Genomic DNA, 26338 nt, shown 5'->3' with positions numbered 1-26338 from the left:
CATTTAAATACAGGAGTACTTTACATAGTATGGCTTTAAAAATGACAACAAAAGGGCTGGTGCTTTAACTTGGTAGAATTCCAACCCTTCTTTAAGACAATTTGGCACTCTTGGTATCAAGGCCAAACGAATGACACAAGTTAAAACAAATCTCCCACTTAAAAACATGCTTACTATAAAGCACTTTTAAACAAACAAAATAACAATGCAGTACATATGAATATAACTTTTTCTTCTTGATTACTATGATTTTTTACCTGGCCTCTCTTACTTTCTAAACATTTTACTGTCAGTAATTTACTACTGCAGATATCATAGTATACATAGTATGAATTACTTTATGAATTACCAATAAAAGTGTCTTTCATTAAGTGTAAACAACCTAGTAACTGATAAATCAATCATATTTAAATTTTAATGATCAACTGGAAGACCAATGCTATCAATTTATAGGTGTACATGTTGTCCTGGTGCACTTGCACATTCAAACATCTTATTCACTTCTTAATAGCTTGAATAGAACCAAATACATGTATGTGTGTGTACATGGATGTTGTTTTATCGTCTTTTTATACAATATAAGTACAGAATTTAGAGCAGTTATATGTATAATTATCAATTAAAGGTTCCCTTTTATGGCTATAGCTTTAAGACTTAATTTGTGTGTTCGATGTTGACAACTACTCAGGTATTAGTATAGCTTATAATAAAATGTGAGAATGATATATTTTGTAAAAATTAAAGTTTATGTAGAAGACCTTAATAGCCTGATTGAAATCAAATGATGTAATAGTAAATTAAGCATCACTAAAGTCAAACTATCTTAGAAACATAAATGATGACATTGACAATGACACCCAATCACCTAGTAAAAAATACCTGCGGCTTATATTACACAACTGTGCCACATCCATATCCATATAACGATAGCTTGCTACTTAATTCTCTAACTAAAATTTAAAATTATTGTTATGAAATACTAGCACAACATTTTAAGTATATATACTAAATGATTATAAGTGTCCATCAGGTTGACTGCATATGGAGCAGATCATATATGATATGTTATGTAGGTCACATCTATTAATTACCTTACGCGATATAGTACAAATAGAAATGTAAATGATATGTATAAAATACGCAATAACACAATGACCCTAATTAATATATGTATATCACATACACCAATATGTTACAGTTAACATAATTTTCTTACAATAAATGTTCATGTCAACGGTCAATAAGTGTAGTTAGCTATTGGTAATGGTAGTACGTGTATACATGTATATATTTCCTGTACACACGTACAGAGTCACAGACTGAAGACAATGCATGTCAGATGATTCATAGCATTGTATATTAATTAAGTGCCATTTGTATATTAATTAAGTGCCATTGTGATGAATATGAAACACTAACGATATTTAGTTTATTTGCATATCGTCTATAATAGATGTTCTAACAGTCCAACTGTACTTCTTAGATACATGTAAATATTTAGTATAAAAAATGCTATACATGTATTGCTCATGATATACACACTGTCAACCTTTTCGCTTCAATCTGAGAAGTCTAATTATAGAAAATGAAAGTGATAATTTGGTTAATGTCTTTAAGCTATCATGTACTTATATAATGATTTATAAATATTATGGAATGAAAATTGACAGCAATATTTGATCACCCTCTGATCTACGGTTATAAACCTGAGTGAACCCTATACATGTACTATCATGTGGTCACTGAAAGGTTAGACTGCCGACATCACATGCCCTTGGCCATGTCATCATGTCAGCTTGATTACTGTGTTCTATATCACAACTTTAGTATGTATAATTACCTTGGCTCGTCCTATACGTTTTTTCCAGGATCGGACGCCACTTTTCCACACTGCCTTGAGTGCCTCATGGTTGAGATTCACATCAATTCCTTCTGGTGTTACTGAGAAGGAGAAGGCTACAGCAGAGTGAGCCTCAGCCATCCTTACAGACTGCTCACCTTCAAGTACACAAATAAATACACATGTCTGAGGATGACTTAATCACAAACATAAACAAACCACCACTACACAACCACAAATCACTAAGCTCATCTCTTTATTTGTTAGAATTCTCAGTAAAGCATAAGCAAATATAGATATCTAATTTTCAATAAATTAAAAAGTCCATAACGCTGTAGCCTAAGGGTATTCAATTCCCAAATAATATGAATATAATTGGTGTAAATTTCAGAAATGCACATATAAATACATGTATACACAGTGCATTTTTAATGAATATGAAGCATGTATTTATGAAAAAGTCCTTAAAGGGTGACAGAATTAGTTTGTTGTTTGTTATATACAAGTATGACATACAAACACCATGCAGCTGGTGTTATCCTAATTATCATAGATGGTCCAATGAAATTCCTTACAGCTTTATTTTCATCTATTATTAAAATATTGCTTTTTCATTGGTTGAAAATGCACGATAAAAAAATGTTTTCTTTTTTAAAATTACTTTTCTATAAATCTTTATATAGATTCATGATTACAAAGTATGTTATGCAATACTCATACCAAGAGAGCTGGATTATAAGCATGTACTGCGTAATTATTGTAGCAAAGTAGACCACATAAGTTTGCAAAAGAACCAAAATAAAGAAACTGTATGGAATTCATATTCTCACTGCTTCAATCATATATATGGTAAGTAAACTTGGAGCCTCAAAAAATAGGGAGGCAATTAGGGAGGGTACACTTTTAATTTTATTGAGTTGAATAATACATTATAGTATTTGTTATTGGTAGTCAATTTAGGCAATTCCAAAGATAATGCTTGTGATTACACAAATGAATATGAACAGAATATGTATACCTTGATATCTATTATATCCAAATAATTGCTCTCAATCCAATATCAGCACTATTACAGCACGCGCTGCTCTATCTTGTGTCAAATTATCCTATTTCATACCGTGCATGTATGAAACAGCCAAAACAGATACAAACATCTTTTTATATTGGTAAATGAATATTCAGCATATCATTATATATAACATGTGATTTTACTTTAACTGTTGATCTGACATAACTTTTTATTTTCATGATACCAAGTACAGAGGTCCTTTAGCTTCCCAATCAGAAATAAAGTTCAAATAAGTAGAAGTACAGAGAACATCAAGTTGAAGATAAGTACAGTGTATTACATCATTAATAAAAAAATAATTTACTTGATAATATTTCTTGTTATAAATGAATTACTAAAAATTTCTGTATATTCACTATAAAGATCACAAAAACTACAGTACACTTGTAGCAATTCAGAATAAGGCTCACAACATTTAAATGTAACAGAAGACTGAGTCAAGTTTAACTTACCTGGCGGGGGTTTACACTTCAGTGTGTTATGAATATACACAGGTATTATACCTAAATGAAAAAGTAGGGTTTAAAGTCCACATGCAGTATGCCTACATGTGCGTACCTGGATTGGGCAGACCTGGGGCCTATACAGGGGAAATACTGATGATACACTAAATGTATGAGTATAGTCAGAACAGTCAATTACATTAGTGACATAATCAAGGATCAAGGAAGGTCATATCTTAATGCCATGATCAGTGAATTGGAGTTATATACTTAAAGGCTAAGGGATATCGTAACATACTTTCAATCATAGTACTACAAACATTTTATATATACTTTGGAATAAATTACATTATTTATTTGTTGTTGGACCAAGACAGCATGCAAAGTAAAAAAAGGCTTTAATATCTAGATTATTTAGACTACAAAAAAAAATACATGTACATAGAATCATTAATTTAATGTGGTTCAATAGACAACATTAAATCTGATTGCAATTATTTTCTTGATAATTTCTTCTTGCCATGCATACCTACTTGATATAAATGTACGTATAGTCAAACCCTCCTTGGCAGTCACCTCTATATAAAGACCACCAGCTTAATAAGATCACTTTCTCAAAAAGTCAATTTCATCACAGCCTTGTACATAAAGACCATTTGGCTATATATGAAGACCATTTTCTCTTGATCCTTTGGATGGCCTTATAGACAGGTTTGACTAAAAGCATAATCTACATAGAAGTATATATACAATGTATATGACTGGTCACTTAATTATGCTGCACATCATACCTTATCATTGATTTTTCAGGTAGATATATCAGGGGAAATATATTGGTACATGCATTCAAGATAACATGAATTATATATATAGTTGTAATTACAACTCTGGAATCCACATGTTATTTTGATTATCTTTGTTCTTAGACTTGTCTAAAAGTTAAACCAAACAATCCTTTAGTTCCAAAGTAAACAAATTGCAAACATGCATACCACATTCCGTTGAAACTTTCAGACTCTGCAATTTCATAAAAAATTCTCTTCATATCAAATTAGGTTGCAACACAATTCTGTTGTCTCAAATATTTAGTTCTAGCTATACAGGATGTTGACTTTAGCTATATACAAGATGTTGATGCTAATTACAAATTATTATAATATATATAAATTACTAACAAAATTTATAAAACTTGTGTTTTTTGTTGCTTTTGATTATTCATGTAGAATGTTATGTTTGGTTTTTTCTGCTTAGAAAACATTAACATGCATTTCCAAGTACCTTAATAGCATCCATCCAAACCAAGAATCTTAAAACTTTGCATATTAATTAGAGACTAAAAAAGAACATGTATAATGCAACTTTCATCTTTACTAAATTAACCCATATTGAAAGACTTCATTAACAAAATAATTTAATTAATCATCTTATGCATTACCATTTTTGTTATGTATTACTTTTATCTGACTCTGTACAAGTATTCTTTCATATACATATACAGATTGTACTAGCTTCAATAAAGCCTTAATTGAAAATATTCCCATGTTCATAAATCAACCGATCAAAGCTCAAGACAATCCATTGCTTCAACAGTATAACGTTTTTTGGTTAAAAGTTATTCTGTTTTATTGAATGATGATTGTTAAAAGAACATTTGTTACTATAACTTTTATTGAGTTTAAACAAATTATCATGTGCATGAAAATTACCGCTAATCTTTTTTATAAGCAATTCATATTATATGATATTAAAGATGCTCCACCGCCGACAGAGCATAAATGATATTCATCATTTGAACAATAATTGGTGTTTAATCGTGTATATATATGCCTAATTAACACAAAAACTAACATGAAATAATTTGTTTTGCCTTTGGTGCATGCGTAATCATTACTTCATTCTATATAAAATATAGTGCCACAGAATTTTTTCGGGATGCAATTAATTATTTTTCATATTTTTAACTTGAAGTAAAATTAGAAGCTCAAACTTTTCAATGGTGGTAATGGTGTAAAGTAAGTAACTTTTTTAACTGAAGAAAAATACAAAATCGTCTGTTCCTGTTTTTGATAGTGTAAAAATAACATTTGTCAGCGGTGGAGCATCTTTAAATATATCGACTGCATGATGCATCCAGGATACTAAGATGTAGCTACTTTTGTAGCAGACAAGTCAGTCAGAAGGACTAGGTAATATCTTTTCTACTACATTGTATGTTTATTGCATATATATAGCTTAAGTATAATGTGAAGTCAAGTATTTAGCTAATTTTCTTGACATCAAACAAGCAATAATTTCTTTTTATCTTACTAAATAATACAAAAATCTAAAGAATATGTCACAATGCATATAAATAGTTACCTTACCTATTTTTCTGACAACTTTCATGGCCAGTATATATATACATGGTGATAAAATTAAATGTATGTATTCATGATAATTATCTGTTTATATGTCACATTTCTTTCGTTTTCATAGGTGATATATATCCAAAGGGGAATACACTTGATACTATCTAGTACTACAAAGGAACTATATGTATATACCTACCTATTTATAAATTAATAAACTAGCTTATATGAATGTTGCCAAAAATAAAGCATATTATACAAAACCATAGCAAATATTGTTCAGGCTAAAGATTTGCCTTTACTTGTTGATGAAGCAAGTATTATTTATTGTAATGTCCGGATCCCCTTCTAGTAATTCTGGCTTTGTTTACAGTTTATACTAACAAAGACTTTAAACATATAGGAGAAAATAATAATACATTTACTGTAATGTGATAATTGTGTAAATACAGTAAACATGAAAAGGTATTTTTTTTACAGCTGCTCATTTCAAACAGCAACAGATGTTACTATGCCAGTATGGTATATGATTCTGCAATGAAGATCAACAAATCGTAATGCATCAGTTATTTATAGTTATCAGCTATTTTTCTATGGATTTCAGTTTAACCCAAAACATGTACGTATACACTATCGGTAATTTTATTTTCATATTTCATTGTGGCCCAGTAAAAATGAGCATTAAAATATAAAATTTGCATGTATTAATAATTTAATGTTTTTTGTTTTTCAAAATTGATGATCAAACAGGAAATGCATGCAGTCTAGAAATGAATTCTAGTCATCCATAATTTAGTGTTTCATGGACAATAATTTTTCATTCAAGTTTTTATCTTAAAACATGGTATAATGTGTCAGAAAAAGAACATGTCATCAATGCAGATCAATGCAGATCTATCAATTATCATCCAGTTTATATACTGCAACTTTCTAGTTATTACAGTATTATTTTAATTTGAAACATTATTATATATTAATGCTAAAATTGTATCTCTTATTTGTACTTCAATGATGAATCTAAATATACATGTAATAAACAAATAACAATAAAAACAATAAGTACAATGATTACCTGGTAATATACAGATAGCCTACAAAACTCCTCTATCACTGGGTCAGTAGGTGACAATCACAAATACCTAATTAAGTTTGAATTTATTCTATTTAATTATCAAGCAGGTTGATATATACCTTATTCACCTTACATATATGCTTTTTATCCTGCGAGACGCATTATATGTCATAATTCACATGTAAAAAACTAGCCAAGCCCTGTGATACAGGATGCTATGCTGATGTTAGAGGCATCACATATTGTAAAACATTGTTAAATCAATGAGATTGGGGCGTTTATACAACTTCAACTCTTCTCCAGAAAAGGGGGGAAGGGTGCTAATTATGGCAAATACAGTATAAATATTGACTTTTTAAATAATGTATATAATATGAAACTAAAAAATATAAGCTATGTTCTGTATGTACCAAAATAGCTGTGTGATAAACTCTTTAAAGATGTAAATATACTTATAAATCTAGATTTATTTAATAGTCCATGACTTCTCTCACCAGGAAACTGAATACTTTGGTGTACTTGCATTGAGATGTGACAACTTCTAACATAACATGCATATATATACACAGGAAAATTTTAAGGAAGCACTTAGATTTCATGTGATATAAATTAAATGTACCAGTGTGTGAAGTTGACAGTTGATAACAAAATATCTAAAAAAAAACTAACAAGGCTTGAAAATTAACAAACTAGACTAACTAGACTGTCTTATGCAATCATTCTAGGGAATAGAAAGCCTTGAGCATTGTTAGGCTATTGTGGTTATATAATGTGTGACAACATGTGGTCTAATCTATATACAGATGAATTTACACTAAACCCAAAGTATATGTGAAGTTCCAGGTCAGTCACATGTCAACAATTACCTATACCTGTACTACATGTATAGCTGGACTATATCATCACTAATTGGAATGTTTATCATACCTATAGACAACTATTTTTATTCAGAATATCTAAATAAACAAGATACATTGTAGTTATAGTGTTTTAAAATACCACTATATTTTAAACAGGAATTAAAGAATTTAGATTCTTTAATATTAATATTTTGTATATTGATGTATAAACATTTTAATGAATATATTTCAGGGCTCTGTTGTGAATTTATGATTCCCTCGTTATTTGTCCATGCAGGCACAACTACTTTGATATACAGTGTAGCTGATTAGTTCTCTGTTCTGGCGTAAATAAAAACACTGTAATTTTTCCAATATGCATGCAAGTGGTGCTATGAATTCAACAACTAAGAACAGTTTTCAGCGGGCAACTTGTATCAGAAAGATAAAAATGAAAATGTAATATTAAATTATTATTCAGCAAATTGAACAAAACCAATTTTGTAGAAATGTTTGGTTATCAAGATATAGGGTAAATAAAACATGATCAATTAATTATCATACCTAAAATTCACTATTTTGGGGGTCAGTATTACTTTAATTTGTGGTAGAATATCTGTAATATATGCTTCGTCGGTAATTCTTGGAAAAATCAGAAGGGGAGGTAGCTCTGTGTAAAAGATGGTTTGGTTTTATTAGTTTAACGTTGTATCAACAGCCACGGGTCATGTAAATTAATATATATGGATGAGCCAGGATTGTTGGTGGAGGAAAGTAAGAGTACCCAGAGAAAAATCATAAATCAGCAGTCAGTACCTGGCAACTGCCCCACATGGGAGTTGAACCCGTATCCCAGAAGTGGAAGGCTTATGGTAATATGTCGGGACATCTTAACCACTCGGCCACAGAAAATCATTGTGGGTGCATGCCTCGGGGTAACATAGTTGTTTATTTACCCCCAAGGAAAAACAATGTTTCATTTCCCAACCATGTGATGTGAATCAACTACCTGTCTGTTAGTGTTATATACATGAGGGATGATAATAAATCTAACAATTAAAGTGAACAGTCGGGCAAGGATGGCTAAAGTCGGTAAAATGGTGTGAATGTATCCAGTATAATTTCTTATGAAATAGAATAATAAAATCTCTCGCCAAAATCTGTCTGCATACGAAGAAATTAATCTAAAGTATAGGAATCCTAAAACGTCCTCCCGGCTGACTATGTCCGTGGTTACATTTCCACGCAGCCTCGCTTTCAATGCTTTCAACTTCCCTTTACTTTAATGGTCATAATTGGGAAGCGTAAGCAGAACTTGGCCGTCGTATTAATATGTGAGAACTTTTGGAAGGCCAATGAAGTATGAACGCATTTAGACTGGTTTTCTTTGCCCGACTATTCACTTTAACTACAGTTGTATTAAAATGTTCTCTATTGATCTCTACATGTGATAATATATAAATTAACATTAATTGAACTAAAAAATAAGTATTCCCTGTACATTTGACAACAGCACCTTAACTTAAGGCCAAATTCCAAAACTTTATCCTGTCAGCTGTCTAGTAGGCCTAGTAGAAGTACTACTACTAGCTAGTGAATCAGTGACTGCTTTTCTTCACGAGACTTCACAAATAATATGATTGACTCATTTTAATTATGAACATAGACTAGTGGACACAAAGCAACTACTTTTACAAATAATTAAAGAAATAACTGCGTGCGTTAATGCGCGTTCAACTAGACATATATAGGCATTTTGGTGATCTTCAATGTCAAGACGACATCCGAACAGGACACACTTCTATTCAATGAAAAAATTGCCCTTTTCATATCTAGAATAAACTGATTGTCTAGAAACCCTATTTAATAAACATATTTTTCTGGAGATGTTCTTCGATTTCCGATCGGAACATTATAAATGCTGTATTTCTGGAATGCATTTCTTACCTCAATTTTTTGCACGGCGTTCGTCTTCCTACAGCCGAGTGCTTCTCGACGTGACGTCACTGATCTCGGTCTGTTGCGTGTTTACATTGTTAACGCTGCTTGGCGCATTCGCTTCGCGCATCGGGCTGACGACGATATACAGGGCCGTTTTCGATTATGCGGTTTGACTGAATGGACCTAGTTGTTCGTTTATTAATTAAAGATGGATTAAAGATTTCGTTTATTCGGAACAACCGGTTCGACCGTTTGTAAAAGTCATTATTTCAAGTACAAATCCTGACGGACCTGCAGTTTCTGATACAGGCATGTGACGTCTTTGTCAAGGCTCGCCTGAAAACAATATAAAATCACCAGGTCCGTCGTTAATTCATCCAGTCAAACCGCATAATCGAAAACGGCCACCACTGATGTTTAATCGTGCATACATGTATATATCTAATTAACAAACAAACAAAAATACACGGAAATAATTTATTTTGCCTTTTTGAAGATCCGCAATCAGTACTTTTTAAATTCCATATAGACTAATGTGTTAGGCCATAGTGCCATGGATTTTTTTTTTATTTTTTTATCTTGAAGTAGATGGTAATGGTGTAAAGTAAATAATTTTTGTGACTGAAGAAATATTCTAATTCGTTTTTTCCCGTTATTGATAGAGGAAAAATCAATGAAGTGTCGGAACATCTTTAATTATTACTGTTGCAGTACCGTAACTGGTGGAAAATTTTTGCATGTCAATTTTTCTTCGGTTATCTACTGAAATTCATCAGATTTAATGAATTGAGCCGTGGAAATCATTCAAATGGCTTTAGATGCCTTATAAACGTTATTTACAACGCAGAAATTATATATATTTATGCCTTATGTATGTTTAGATGGAAACTTTCACTTTAAAATTACTAGTAACACCAGAGATTTAAATATAATTACTATTTAAATCTCTGATAACACTGTACAAATGTGAAATGAAATTGTAGATCACAATTTGGCTTCATGGGCTGACCATAGGTAGTCATTTCGCTTCACTATATAGAACTGTAAATGTACATGTAATGATTTTTTGCAGTACTGCTAAAAATCATTTCCTGCTCTTATTTGTGTTTGTAATTTTCAAAATGTTAGTAACTTTTGATGATGATAACATATCAAAAGCTTATCTTGTTTCGTGAGTATGAAAAATACGACACATAGGATTTAAATAGGCGTAATCATTAAAATTGCACGATGATTTTTTGTCTTGAGCGATCTACGTGTCTGTTTCTAGACTCAGTTTCAAATTAACTTTGCAGAGAAAAATATTTATCGGCAACTTAATTAGAGGCTAGTACAGGGTTTCTTCCCTACGTTCTACTTGGCAGCGACGGAGTGAAGTGAAGTAAATAATAATCTAATAGTACGTAACTTCGAAATTACTCTTTCCTAATTAAAAGTGAAATAAAACTCATTTCTCTTTCAATTTTCATTTCTATTAAGAGCAAGGATTTTAGGGAGGTAAAGGAAAAACGACCTACAGTTAGTACATGGCAGCTGCCCATTGACTGAATATGCAAGACATTTTAAAGGCTCACTTGCATTCTGAAGATTCTTTTAAAAAATAACATACGGAAATTGATTTCGATAGCCTAAGATGAGGTAATTGGGTTTGAATAGTTTAACGTCCTATTAACAGGCAGGGTCATTTAAGGACGTGCCAGGTTTGTTGGTGGAGGAAAGCCGGAGTACCCGGAGAAAAACCACCGATCAGCGGTCAGTACCTGGCAACTGCCCCACATGGGATTCGAACTCGCGACCCAGAGGTGGAAGATGAGGTTATCAATGCCTCTACATGATGTTTCATGTTAGATTCATTTCACTGTCAGTGATGGTCAACAAACACGTGGGAAACATAAGGTGACCCGCGTTATGAACTTATTTAAGCATTTTTTTTTTTTCAGAAGGGTATCATAAGTGTAGTATTAACGGTACGCTTATAACTTTTGTGACTCTAAAAGAAATATCAATCTATGTTTTTTTTCTGTTTCGGAAATGGGCCTTTAATAAAATTGATGTTGTCGGTCTGATAGGAATCGAACGCGCCTATAAGACGGAACTCTTTCGTGTTGTGGCAAAAAGCAAAACAAATGGCTACAGAGAAAACGGAGGGCCCGCCTGAACAGCAGGCTAATCCTCCCCCCGAAGAGGGAGAGGAGAAAGATGAAACGCTATTCAACGAATTTTATGCCGAGGTAATGTTAGGCCATGTTGTCGGTGAAAAAATACATAAAATCACCGTTTTTGGATACTTTCATGAAAACAGACACAACTGAAAAAGACAATGCGTGTTGATGGTAAAAATAATAGTTTTCGTTAGTTTCTTTATGTATTCTGTGGTTTCACAGAGTAATATAATGAAAGAGTAAGTGCCAGCAATAATAGAAGAATTATTCATGCGAAAATAGTAATTAATTATAAGTTAAATAATCATAATCCAACAGATATAAAACATTAAAAAGTTATTGCTGACAATATCAATAATTCAAAATCTTAAGTAAAAAGAGAGGGATGAATAATTTGTGGTCGGTTTTTAAAGCCTTAAAGGCTTATGTTGTAATATGTTGAAACAAATGTACCGATTCTGAATGTGGCAAAGATACAATGTGTATTCAATACTTGGTAAATTAATTAATAAAGATTTACTTCTAACTATACAATGTGTCTATATCCAGAAGTTTTCCTCAAATGAGACATGATCAAAGTGAATTAAGGATACATGGAAAGAAACTGTTTAAATTAACTGATATCCATTATTTTCCATTATTATTTATCCAACAAAGGATCATATCTTAAGTAAAAAGAGAGGGATGAATAATTTGTGGTCGGTTTTTAAAGCCTTAAAGGCTTATGTTGTAATATGTTGAAACAAATGTACCGATTCTGAATGTGGCAAAGATACAATGTGTATTCATTTTAATACTTGGTAAATTAATTAATAAATATTTACTTCTAACTTTACAATGTGCCTATATCCAGAAGTTTTCCTCAAATGAGACATGATCAATGTGAATTAATTATATAAGGATACATTGAAAGAAACTGTTTGAATTAACTGATATCTATTATTTTCCATTATTATTCATCCAACAAAGGATCATATCCTGTGTTTTGGATGTTATATGGTTGAAGTCAACTAAATGTAGCTTTTGAATTCTTGTTGATTTTGTGTTTCATTGGATGATCAATATCCTCTGGGTCCACACAATGCATACTAGTTTATTTATTGTTAGAAAATAAATGATACCTTGAAATTAATAATCATACTAATTGGCAGCAAAATGGTCCTGAAGATATATATTGTGACAAAAACCGGACCCGGGTGCGGTATTCCTAAGTATTCCTTGGTAGCGTGCAGGTAGTACCCAGCACCCAGGTCGCAGTTCCTGTCTAACCTTATATTTTGTATGATCCGTAGGTTAAGACTACAAGTCTCAACGATTGCTTATCCGGAATGATCCAGTATAATAAAAGACTCAAGCCAGTAATAAAAGTTAAAGAATATATTATCTAACTGAGAAAGTCACAACATGTGTTAAATAAGAATGATAATCTCCATAATTCCAGTAATCTCACAGAGGCTAAGAGCCGTACTCTTGAAACTTATGAGTCTTTCCTGAGAAATCGACTACTGACATCTCACAGAGGCTAAGAGCCGTACTCTTGAAACTTATGAGAGTCTTTCCTAAGCTTGTCATAAAATACATATACAATGATAACTCATAGAGGCTAAGAGCCGCACTCTTGAAACTTATGAGTTTCATATCCTATAACCAAATAATCCAAGAAATAAATACTTAGACAACTCATAGAGGCTAAGAGCCTTACTCTTAAAACATGTGAGTGTCTAATCCTAACTTAAGAAATAACCAATTTCGTCTGGCGCTATTATCCTGCGAGAGCGTAGTGACCGCTCGCTGGTACCGGTGAAACAGAAGTGGCGAGGCCCTGTGCTCACCCCTATTTATAACCTTTGGGCCTCGGGCGAGGCTAGGCCGCCCGCTGATTGGCTGAAAGCCTCGGTTGGCCTGTCTCACACCCGAAACCTTACGCAAAGGAACTATAATATAATCCCTCCGATACTATAAAAATACACATCGTATACAATGCATCTGTACCTAAATCAAATACACAAATCTTCCTAAACAATAAAACGATCTAAGTATAATAGCAGACATTCTTTACAATATTTCTACAACGAATACACTCGAAACGCCGACTACGTCATTTTGACAACAAGTTGTCAGCGACGAACACATGAATGTCAACAACGACATTTACAGCTAAATAAAGTCGTCTAACAATGAAATCGACAGTATCTCAGCGAGATAACTAACACATGGGTTTGTACATTCATTGATTTACATGTAATGTCGATTACTTAATCTTATATCGAACACATTCCACACACTAGTCATGTTTGTGTATTGACGGAAAGATCGAGACCGTGACGTGATGCACTCGTACATTATTTCAATCACTCTCGCATCTTAACAATTAATTCATACAATGCAATAACTCAATGAATAACAATCTTCAGCATTTATATTTCTATGTCCACAGCATAAAACTGCCACGCTACGTCCTAGCGCTATTTATGTCAGAATCTTCAAATATTCTCCACCACACAGTATCGTTTATGTAAACTGGAACACCTCGACCCGATCCCTGATCGGGTATATGCCCTAACCACAGGCCACTAACCTGTTTTGTTACATCTTAAACACTGTATCTTAAATGTAAACTGGAACACCTCGATCCAATACCTGATCGGATATATGCCCAAACCACAGGCCACTAGGCCTATTTTGTTACATTACCCCCGGTTTTCTAAAACTTGACGTCCTCGTCAACACTTTATCTTCCTGGACATATATAACTGATAAATTGCTGCTAACATGTAAATTCATCTTACAATAAAATGTTACTAACTTTGAATTCAGAAACTAATTCTGGTAATCATACCTCCAGAATTTCAAAGAAAAACATTTGTACATTTTTACATTTCTTTGTTTTACCACAGGCTAAATTCTCCCCTTTCACAACACATAGAGGACACCTTTCACCTGCTACTTTACACCACGCGCCTCGGGGAAACACTTCCCATACACGTATAAATATACAAAACATATTCTAAAGTTGCAAAAATCTTTTTACAAACGTACCCGTATCACTTGATAAAAATCTGGCAATATATAATTATGCTTTCATAACCACTTTAAACTTATAATCATCCAATTTTACATTTACAATTGGACATCTTACCTACAATTATGACATTCAGGATTAAAATTTATCTTCCATAGTATATCTCCGAATCCTGATAACTGATTTCTATAAAATATTAACTGCCTTGAAATCTTACCATGCTGAAAATGTTTCTATATTTCTTACACTAAATCACATAACTTGCACTTATTTCTCGTTTAATCATAATATAAATAGTCTCTACACTTCCATCATCCTTATAGATCCAGATCCTTTCCTTGTCAATTCGTCTGCTTCTTGACTCAAGAGGGAGTCCATCTACTTCACGACTGAAGAGGGAGTCCATCTGCTTCACGACTCAAGAGGGAGTCCATCTGCTTCACGACTCAAGAGGGAGTCCATCTACTTCTTAGAAAAGTTATGTTGTGCCATAGGTTTTTTTTTGTAACTGTATGACATCAAAATACAGTAAACTGAGTACTAAATTCATGGAAAATATATTTTCTGTAATCTATGAATATGACTTCTGGTAAGTCTTTTACTCGGGTCATGATGTCCTTGTGTTCTGGTTCATGCTTTATGTTCCTTTTTATATTTGATGCATTTCCTCCTCTTGTGTCCTGGTTGATGACAATGAAAGCAAAGACCGTGAATTTTGAAGTCCTTCTTTCTGATATGCTGTAGATCTGTTGAAGATCTACTTGAATTATTTTTCAATGTAGACTTTAAGGAATCCAGCGATTGGATAAGCCGTTGCATAGTGCCCAATAAAACATTGCTTTTATCTGCATTTTCTGTTTCCTCAACTGTCTGGCTTCGGTTAACTCCATTGGATGAGACAATAATACATTTATTCTTTCTAAAGTTAAAGGCCTCATATTCCATACTTGCTCTCACTGCCTCATCAATGGTCTTTACTTGTCTTTGATACACTGCCCATTCCATATCTGAATTATTCAAGCTGTCAATGTAGCAGTCCAGCATCAGTTGATCTCTTATCTGTCCACAGTCCATAGGATAAGCCATTCTCACCAATCTCTTGATGTCATGTGCGAGCTCAGGAAGTGTTTCATCCTTCCTGCGAAGTCTACTTTTCATTTTAGCCTTGTATATTTCCGTCATATTATCTGGATGGAATCGGGAAGTCAATGCTTCGACTAGCATTTGGTAATTCTGACGCTGGGATGGCGTCAAACAACCCAATACCTCTTGCGCAGATCCACGCAAAGAGATGGCAAGCTCAAATGCCATTTCATTTTCTTTCCATTGGTTTAACATAGAAACAATTTCAAAATGTATAAGGTAATCCGGCCAACTAGTCTTGCCATCATATGTTGCAGGTTTCCTGTATTTTTGTGATTTTCCCTGCTCTGTAGGTCTGCAATCATTCACGTCTCTAATTTGTCGATGAGGGTTTAACTCTTCACTTGCTTCTTGGTGCCTGACGGGTAAATGAGTACTTTCTCCGCTCTGACGAATCCCCAGGTCCCTCGTTTCCCGAACGGACCTGACATCTTGATTTTCTAAACCAAGACATTGATTATTCACATGCGACCCTCGACCACCTCTACACCTATAGTTAGAGTGGTATAGCCCATGTTTATTTCCACCATGCTGTAGAACCCCACTCTCATGGTTATCAGATCTGGTCAACAGATCCCTGTTTTCGTCATTACTGAGCGCATTACCTCCTGCTGCACCATTTTCCCCAGTAGTGTTTCTCTCTTCTTCACTACTAGACCGGAAGTCCATCCCAGTGGCCATTCTGGGATTTGTTCCACTTTCTCCATCAATGGTATCCGCATACAGGCAATATGATGTCAGACTATTATTTCCAGTCTGCACATCCCTTCCTCCATTTCTCCCGAAAGCAACAGTTATCTCCCTTTCCATGTCTTCAAATTTTCGACCCAATATGTTCATTTGCTCATTTAGATATTCCATTTCTCTCTCCGGTTGTACCTGAAGGTGTCATTTCTAGTCTACTTCCATGTAGCATTGGAGTACTACTTGTATTGCTTTCGTCATTAGCCGAGTCCACTAAATGATGAGCCTGTGGGACGTCTGTTCCACCGGTACCAGATGTAGACGTGCCCTCTCCTTGTTCTTCTGCGTGATGTGTGTGCTCTTCTTTGTCTTCTGTTTCCAACATATTTACTAGATTTAGGTATTCCAAGCAATCAAAAGGATCCCACCGCTGCCACCACTGTGACAAAAACCGGACCCGGGTGCGGTATTCCTAAGTATTCCTTGGTAGCGTGCAGGTAGTACCCAGCACCCAGGTCGCAGTTCCTGTCTAACCTTATATTTTGTATGATCCGTAGGTTAAGACTACAAGTCTCAACGATTGCTTATCCGGAATGATCCAGTATAATAAAAGACTCAAGCCAGTAATAAAAGTTAAAGAATATATTATCTAACTGAGAAAGTCACAACATGTGTTAAATAAGAATGATAATCTCCATAATTCCAGTAATCTCACAGAGGCTAAGAGCCGTACTCTTGAAACTTATGAGTCTTTCCTGAGAAATCGACTACTGACATCTCACAGAGGCTAAGAGCCGTACTCTTGAAACTTATGAGAGTCTTTCCTAAGCTTGTCATAAAATACATATACAATGATAACTCATAGGGGTTAAGAGCCGCACTCTTGAAACTTATGAGTTTCATATCCTATAACCAAATAATCCAAGAAATAAATACTTAGACAACTCATAGAGGCTAAGAGCCTTACTCTTAAAACATGTGAGTGTCTAATCCTAACTTAAGAAATAACCAATTTCGTCTGGCGCTATTATCCTGCGAGAGCGTAGTGACCGCTCGCTGGTACCGGTGAAACAGAAGTGGCGAGGCCCTGTGCTCACCCCTATTTATAACCTTTGGGCCTCGGGCGAGGCTAGGCCGCCCGCTGATTGGCTGAAAGCCTCGGATGGCCTGTCTCACACCCGAAACCTTACGCAAAGGAACTATAATATAATCCCTCCGATACTATAAAAATACACATCGTATACAATGCATCTGTACCTAAATCAAATACACAAATCTTCCTAAACAATAAAACGATCTAAGTATAATAGCAGACATTCTTTACAATATTTCTACAACGAATACACTCGAAACGCCGACTACGTCATTTTGACAACAAGTTGTCAGTGACGAACACATGAATGTCAACAACGACATTTACAGCTAAATAAAGTCGTCTAACAATGAAATCGACAGTATATCAGCGAGATAACTAACACATGGGTTTGTACATTCATTGATTTACATGTAATGTCGATTACTTAATCTTATATCGAACCAAGGACGTATATGAGAAGGATAAGTCACACGGAGTTTTAGGCAAAGACAGCGCAGGCGCTTTTGTGTTTGTGCACTGACCGTGACGTTGGGCGACGACTGATTTCCTTTGATATCCGCCGCCGCAGCCTTTGATGTAGCATGGGGGTGCGAGGGTTACCGTCTTACTTTCTGAAGCTTGCTTCCATTTCATGAGCGGTCGCTTTTTTTAAAGATAGTTTAAGACATTTCTTCTAAATCTTCCGTCTTTAAAGCAAGTTATAAACGTTGTGAAATTTAATTTACTTTACATTGGTGTTTCGTTTGACTCGATAAGACAAGTACTTGTTGAGAAAAACGGTTTTTATTCCCGGTTCATAAGCGTCTCGCGTGGTGTTTAGTAGTGTAAAGAGACAGACACGAATCCTTCTCACTTATAAATCCTTGATCGAACACATTCCACACACTAGTCATGTTTGTGTATTGACGGAAAGATCGAGACCGTGACGTGATGCACTCGTACATTATTTCAATCACTCTCGCATCTTAACAATTAATTCATACAATGCAATAACTCAATGAATAACAATCTTCAGCATTTATATTTCTATGTCCACAGCATAAAACTGCCACGCTACGTCCTAGCGCTATTTATGTCAGAATCTTCAAATATTCTCCACCACACAGTATCGTTTATGTAAACTGGATTTGCCCTAACCACAGGCCACTAACCTGTTTTGTTACATCTTAAACACTGTATCTTAAATGTAAACTGGAACACCTCGATCCAATACCTGATCGGATATATGCCCAAACCACAGGCCACTAGGCCTATTTTGTTACAATATATATACTCCTGAATAAAATATAGTTTCTGGAAAGTAGACTTTCAGTGATTTATATTTATTACATGTAGGTACCGTTGATATCACAGTATTTTATGGAGTATCTCAATTTCAATGTTAAAACTTTTTGAGAGTTTTACATTTCAAATTGTACAGGCTAACAGCTACGGACCTAGCTATATATATAAGCTGTGATTTTATAGAACTTTGTCCTAATTAAAGAATAAAGTTAATTTAAATTATTCATTATGTATGATATTTTACATATTTAATTGATATGCAACATATTTATAGCCTCTTTATACATTGTATGTTTTATATGTAATTATCATTTTAGGTAAAAGCTATAGAACACAGAGATTCAGTGTTGACACCTAAACAGCAAATTGACAAATTAAACCGACCTGGTGCTACCTACTTCAATCTGAACCCTTTTGAGGTATGTGATGACAATTTATGCCTGTGAACTTCATTGTTTGTTTGTTGTCCAAGTCATGTTTCATTTATACATTTAATGAAATAGAATTTCAATGTCATGTATGCTATCAGTCACTGTATAATAAAGTAGCATTCATTGATTAATTTGATACATATGTTTAAGTACACTTTTGTACAACACTGTCTTGTCACAAAAAAACGGTAAAGAATCAGTAAAGGGAGGTAAATATCCAGAGAAGTTTTATCAGAGTAAAACTAATTTTTGACAATTTTATTGATTTTTAATTCTTTGATAATTAAAACAATACACATATTTTCACCAGGTGCTACAAATCGACCCTGATACACCACTTGCAGAAATTAAAAAGAGATATAGACAGGTTTGTATTTCTATACTGTACATGTATGTATACATGAGACAAAGATGTCATTACAACAGTGTGGCAACAAAGGATTGTCAAATGTTCGAGGCGATCTTCAAGACACACAGAGCACAACTGAATTATGTTCACATGATATAAAGATAATATTAGAAACAATACTTTATTAGCATCAGTACTTTAGATTTTAAAAGTCTTAAAACGAAAGTTGATAAGCATGATTCATCCTTGAATAATACATGTGCACATGTAGTAGTTCATATTTCTTTTAGGATTGTTAAACATTTGGTATTTATATTAACATCAGATGAACTATTTCTATTAGACTTATATTATATTTTGTAAAAGAAAATTGTTCTTTTGAACAAACCTTAGTTTCTTACAATACATTGTACAACAGATGTTTCCTGATTTTTTTGTTTTGCATTGCAGATGTCAATATTAGTCCATCCAGATAAGAATTTAGACAACAAAGAAAGGGCACAAAAAGCATTCGAAGGTATTAAGGATTTCTTATGTATAAATAAACATAATATATTTTCTTCATTTAAGCAGAATAAACTTATTTTTCAGTCATTTAATCTAAAATTTGCAAATTGGATCACCTTATTATTTCACTTTCAACAATCTCTCCATTGAAATACAGGGGCTTTGTTTAGCTGAAACCTTTGAAAACCCAATTATTAATGACAAATTAATTTTGAGATTAAACTTATACATTGTTGATATCTTTCAGCTGTAAATAAATCGTATAAGACATTAGAGAATGAGGAAGGATACCGGAGATGTAGAGAAATCATTGATGAAGCCAAACTACGGGTAAATGAGATGGTGAGTTGTACAATCAGATCAGTCTAACTTGGTGGTGTTATCTTATTGTGACAGCATGTTTTAAGGAGATATTCGGGTAGAAGCTGGTGGCTACTTCAATAAACAAAAGGAGCAAATGTCAAGAAGTCCATCACATGTCATCTAGAGCAATTAAGATAAAATGTCATGTCTACATAAATTGATATGAAGGATATTACTCTTACATACTTAGCTGCTGCAATTCCTTTTACAAAAATATGTGGTACCCATTCTACCTAACCATAATGAAAATCAGCTTGATATTCAAACCAAAATCTTGAACAATCATTTAAAAATTTCTTAAAATCATATATAGTTGTGTAGGAAAATATTAAAAAAGTTTCCGGTTCTTTTATTCTCATATCTAAATGTATATTTAACAGTAGAATATGTTTATTGTGATAGATAAAGCAGAAAAAGAAACAGAACAAAAAGGAAGGAAAGCCGCCTTATGTTCCCGAGGATGATGAGGATAAGGTGAGTGTTTGGATTTATGATCCACAGCTGTTGTTGTATGGAGATAATGTTCTTATTTGTTTGATGAACCTTGATGAGGGACCATTGGATTTTGTAGGATCATGTATTTAATTGTGATCTAACCGTTCAAAACAGTTGACAAAACTCTGATCAATTCCTCTTATGATGCTTACTATTGATGCAATTGTAATTACTCTGTAGGTATAGGGTCAAACTTCATTAACTCTGAGACTAAGACTGCATGTTTAATTTCAAGCATTTTATCTTGGTGGAAATTTTCATTAATAGCATATAGCCAGTTAAGCAGGGATAATATTTTTGCAATTTTGTGAGGCATTACATTGATTGCAAAGAAATGAATCCTCAAAATTTTGAGAAATGGTTGAATTATTTACAGTCTTTTAAAACGTAAATTGAATTTCTTTACCCAACTTTGACCCACTTTAATAACCAACTATATGGTATGTATTCAAGTTAAATTAACTCAAATGTTAAAATAACGCAAAGTTACTACCATGGTCCTATTGACTGTGAATTAATGAGAAACGACTATACATATGCATCTTATTATATATCAATTTTTATCCATTTCATCTGTATACATTTGTTTGCAGTACAAACATGCTGTCCATGTACAGACCTGTAAGTTGTTTGCTGACCTTGAGAGGATGAGACAGGAACGAGAAACCAAGGACATGCATGAGCGGTCAGTGATATTCATAAACTCATGATAGTGACAGATCTATGATGGGTTCTTCTAAATCTTTTGATTCATTATAGTGTTTCGAAAATAATACTTCTAGGAATATCAACAGAGAAATTCTTCATGGAAAATGAACTAGCATATGTACTAAAGTTGAAAAAACCCCAGCTGATTTTCAGTAAACTCTTATCCAACTATGTAAAGTGAGTTTATGATTGATATTACCAGATAGTTTGATATGTTCTAATCTATTGTATCCACAGAAAGAGGAAAGCAGAGGACGAGGCTGCTGCTGAGGAAAAGAAAAAAATGGATGCTGTGTGGAACAAAAATTTTGAGGTAGCATTTTTGGATGTTATTTTGTGTGTTGTGTGAAGAATCATGAAATTCGATTAGATACAAGTAAAAATTGAAATACTGCAGATTCAAAACTTATTGTGAGACATATGAGAAACTGTTGTACAGTAAGGATAATTTGTCATATGTAAGATGAACTGAATGAAGATATGGAAAATAGCTGTAACTTGTCTTTTACTGTAATACTTGTCTACATTATAAGTGCTGTTAGAACCAGTTACACTTCACATATAACTCCATTCAGTTTAGTATAAAGTACATGCCGTGTGATAAATGTACCATTATTGTCCTCAGGAAAGTCGAACAGAGAGAGTGGATAGTTGGAGATCGTGGAAAAGTGGCGGGAAAAAAGCAAAGGGTGTATTTAGACCTCCAAAACACCGAGCTGAGAAGAGATAACTTCTATTGTAACTAAAGCAATTTTACTGGGAAACTACATTAGATTTATGTCTGTCTCAAATTGGAATTTTGTCTTTAGATTACATGTATCACATGTAAAAATTCATAGGATATACATGCAATTTTTGAGTCAAACTGTTATGTGGGTTTGACTTGATAGTCTTATGTAGTCTGCGTACATTGACTTGCATTGAGTTTGGCTTATCAGTCATTCTGTCTGGTGAACTTTCTTTTGGTACTTTGTGAATTACAGGGTATTGAATTGCCAAATTTAAAATAAAATGCTCTCTGACTTTCTGGTTTAATGTTGTGTCAGCGCTTCAAATATTTTTTCAAGCAGGGCATGTTAAAAATGTTGCCATATATTTTTGTTGTTCAATTTAACATTATAAGTGCTTGATTCCATTTTGGCATAATTCACATTGTTTGATAAGTCTGTATTATATATTATTATGTAGTTGACATTGAATTTAGAAGAGGAGCATCTCTCTAGTTAGTTTTGGTCAGTAAAACATTGCATAGTGTTATATCTACTGGTGGAAATTTGAACTTATCATGAGCTCCAACTTATAGTCACAACGATGACTCCAGTGTATCATAATACCAGAGCATGTAATCTGATTTCAACTTTAGAATAGCAAACCTGTCAAACAAAGACACATTATGATTTTTAATTTACTTTCTGGATAGACCAATAGTTGTGAACAAAATATCATAGTTAGGGAATAGATGTTAAAATTTAAACTTCCTTTTAGAATGAACATTGTTACATGTATATGTAAATGATTACTATGGTAACTGTTGTTTTAACTGGTTCATTTCTCACCCGGTTATCATTATGATGGATTTGACTTTTTTCAGAAATTTTTTTAATTACAATTGTATATATAAAAATGATTTGAGGCCCATGTACATGTACACCTACCTGTACAAAAGCCTGACAATACTTTAAAATAATTGCCTGTATGCTTGAAAATGTAGTTAATTAAGATATGTTTTGTATTCAAAATCATTTGTCAAGATCATCAGTTGTATGTTATGGATGTTCAATATTGCAGTATAGTTGAAACTTCTTAGTTGTATGAATAAGAATGCTACATTTATATCATCGATAACTTTACTCATACAACAGAAAAAAAAGAAAAGAATTTTCCACTCAGTGGATAACTCTGTAACGCAATGAGGTTGAAAATTTGAATTAAAGTGCCACATTATCAGAAATGCAGTAATCGATTCAGTTTTTGTTAGAATTTTTAGATGTTCTAAATACTGAAAAACTTTTCTTTTCCTCACTGAAGAATTTGTTTTATTCAGTGATATTGTACTCATTATACATATTCATAATTGATTTGTTCATCAAACTCTCATTCTTATTTCAAATTTGTTCATTGTCAGACTTTGAAAGAGTTAATTAATGTATTTAAATCACAATCAATTGAACATTTTCATTTTTCTTTCTCTTCAAATTTTGTCACGTTTCATAGAAGTTTTGACTAATTTTGCCTAAAAATTTTTTTTTTGTTTGTTTTTGGATTTGATTTTTTTTTAAATGACTGTAAGACATAGATGCTATTGCTCCAATATATCAGTGATGGAATAGAATAAACGCAATTAGCTAAATCTGTCTACCGTAATTTTGTACCTATTAATCATCATAAGATAAATTTATAGCAGTCGTAATTACCAATATAAATACCAATGTTTAAACCTGTTCTGGTAATACATCCTTTTATGAAAGTTAAATATTTGACAGATCAATTTATAATACTCAGGATATCATTTGGATTATATCTGTTTTTAATTTTATTTTGCATTTTATATTAGCTAAAATAAGCAATGAAGATAGACCATTGTAAATCAGGGAGTATTATAAACAGGTAGAATATTTTTGTAAAATGTCTGTCGAATCTTTGTTAATAATATGGCCTTCATTTTGTTCTGTAAGTGAAATTTGTCACCATAAAGTAGTATTTTTGTATTAAAGTAAACTCTGTATACTAAGCTATATGCAATGTAATTTACAATCATTGTATTTTAGACGTCAGATCTAATGTATGTTCAATATCTATACTATAACTTGTCATGTGAAAATTTCATCATTTTTGTTTTCAGCACGACTATTTTTTAAAAGATGAAACTGGATTTGATTATTTTGATTAATTTTCTCTATAGTTAAACAGTGAATTTTGGGGTGATTATTTTCAACACTGAATGGAGTATTTACCCCGGTACTCATGTTCATTGTGTTGTTAGGAAAATTTATGTATCAGAATTTCAGTTTGAAGGTCGTTATGAATATCAAAAAGTGTATATGTCTATCAGCATACAAAAAAAACCCATGAAATATGACAGTAAATGTATGTATGTTTGTGTTGGAAAGGTTAAGGGTCACAAGAAAAATTTGCTTTACCTCAATGTTAGATCAAATATACTTCTGTTTATTTAATTGACAGAACACCAGCTGTCAATCAAAGCACCTGGGTACAGCATATGACTTTGCATTTTGCACTGTCTATGCTATGATGTTTGCTTCAACATTGAATATGTACATGTGTCTGTGTGTGAGCATGAAGCGTGGAACATACTGCGGGGTGCTCCAAAAAGTCAGTGGAGGAATACCTCCACTTACATACTGCCTTGCGATCAGTCAATGCAGGTGTCCATTTTTCAGCAACATCATAAACGCTTACTATAAAATCATAATGCATTCCATAAAGGATTTAAAGAATACTGGTGATTGTTAATGATTTATTTTGTGCTAAATTTTGATTTCACAGAAATTAATACCTACATTAACATTTTTTATTTCTTTGACGATTTTGTGTATTCTGTACCTTATTGATTCATGTATATGGTATCGGCGTTAAGTTGTTAAAACAGCATTTTCTGTGTGTATATATGTGTGATTATTTCAATTTTTCCAAAGATGTCTTGCTTCAGAAGTTGTTACTGGTGAGCACTGCCATAAATCTACTGATTGATTTTTTTTATATTATTATAGTAAGCTTATATTACAAATACTAATAAATTGTTGCAGTATTTGAAAATATTGTAGATTTTCTAAAATAAATTTGGTTTATTTTTTTTTATAACAGCTAGATTATTTTTATATTACTTTTCTTTTTTGAGTCTAAAGTTCATGCAAGACTTTCAACTGAAAGTTAATACTTTTTCCAAGTCTTTTTCACAATAAAAAATTAATGCACACTCAGTTAAAAGCATTACAGCATTTTTATACATGGGAAATGCAATATCAATCATGATTTATCATAATTGTTATTTTGTAACAGTAGTGAGGAGATTAAGCAAGTATTTTTTGTCATTGGAAAGTATTGTAACATATTGTTTCATGTTTATGTATATAATACATCTGTATACAAACATTTTTCTTAATATTGTATTTCATCTTGAAATTGTTTCCTATCTGACATAATACCAGTATGTTAGAAGACCGATTTGTCATTTAATTGCAGGGGTGTATATGATAGCATATCATATGCAGGTACATTATTGTACATCTTTGTAATTTGTAAGTAACCACAAAAATAAATGAGTCAATTAAAAACAATGTTACTATATTTTGTGGATTATGAAAATGTATAGGAGATTTGAATGTGATATTAAAGCATTTGTGTGTTTGAAAAAGGTGAAAACTTTGTTTTTGTTTTGTTTCAAAAAGGTAAAAATGCAGTGTTCTAATATTTAAATTAGCATAAGAGCTCGTGGACTTTGAATGACTTTGATATGAATACAAAGGTTTGTTTCTGACATGAACAGAAGCGTATCTGGTATGCAGGGCAAAACATGCATGG

General features: G+C 32.9%; 2 protein-coding genes and 1 long non-coding RNA gene across 6 annotated transcripts in view; 1 reads left to right on the top strand and 2 right to left on the bottom strand.

Annotated features, from left to right (window-relative positions):
- Positions 1 to 9634, bottom strand: part of LOC138333660 (carnitine O-palmitoyltransferase 1, liver isoform-like) — a 37268-nt gene extending 27634 nt beyond the window's left edge. For 3 of the 4 annotated variants that reach the window (XM_069282176.1, XM_069282195.1, XM_069282200.1), the window contains exons 1-2: positions 9559 to 9634; positions 1841 to 1998 (exon numbers count right to left, since the gene is read on the bottom strand). In XM_069282176.1, coding sequence (XP_069138277.1) covers positions 1841 to 1981 — 141 coding nt within the window. In that variant the 5' untranslated portion in view covers positions 1982 to 1998; positions 9559 to 9634. Of the gene's footprint in view, positions 1 to 1840; positions 1999 to 3361; positions 3386 to 9558 lie in introns of those variants that run through there. The other variant, XM_069282187.1, reaches the window with a different exon arrangement.
- A 1788-nt stretch (positions 9635 to 11422) lies between these two features.
- Positions 11423 to 26179, top strand: LOC138333639 (dnaJ homolog subfamily C member 8-like). The gene is made up of 9 exons (XM_069282146.1): positions 11423 to 11783; positions 19261 to 19362; positions 19685 to 19741; positions 20174 to 20240; positions 20478 to 20572; positions 20996 to 21067; positions 21682 to 21773; positions 22034 to 22109; positions 22422 to 26179. The coding sequence occupies exons 1-9, from the start codon at positions 11679 to 11681 to the stop codon at positions 22524 to 22526; spliced, it is 771 nt and encodes a 256-aa protein (XP_069138247.1). The 5' UTR covers positions 11423 to 11678; the 3' UTR covers positions 22527 to 26179.
- Positions 13078 to 15388, bottom strand: LOC138333648 (uncharacterized). Its single transcript, XR_011210008.1, has 2 exons — positions 14342 to 15388; positions 13078 to 14243 (listed from the first exon to the last, which is right to left on the bottom strand). It is a non-coding gene; the product is annotated as an uncharacterized lncRNA (long non-coding RNA).
- Positions 26180 to 26338: the final 159 nt, after the last annotated feature.

Source organism: Argopecten irradians, chromosome 1, assembly GCF_041381155.1.
Source record: "Argopecten irradians isolate NY chromosome 1, Ai_NY, whole genome shotgun sequence".
In the NCBI taxonomy this organism is placed as follows: Eukaryota; Metazoa; Mollusca; class Bivalvia; order Pectinida; family Pectinidae; genus Argopecten; species Argopecten irradians.
Note: the sequence above shows the minus strand (reverse complement) of the source record. Positions and strands in the feature narration are given on the sequence as shown.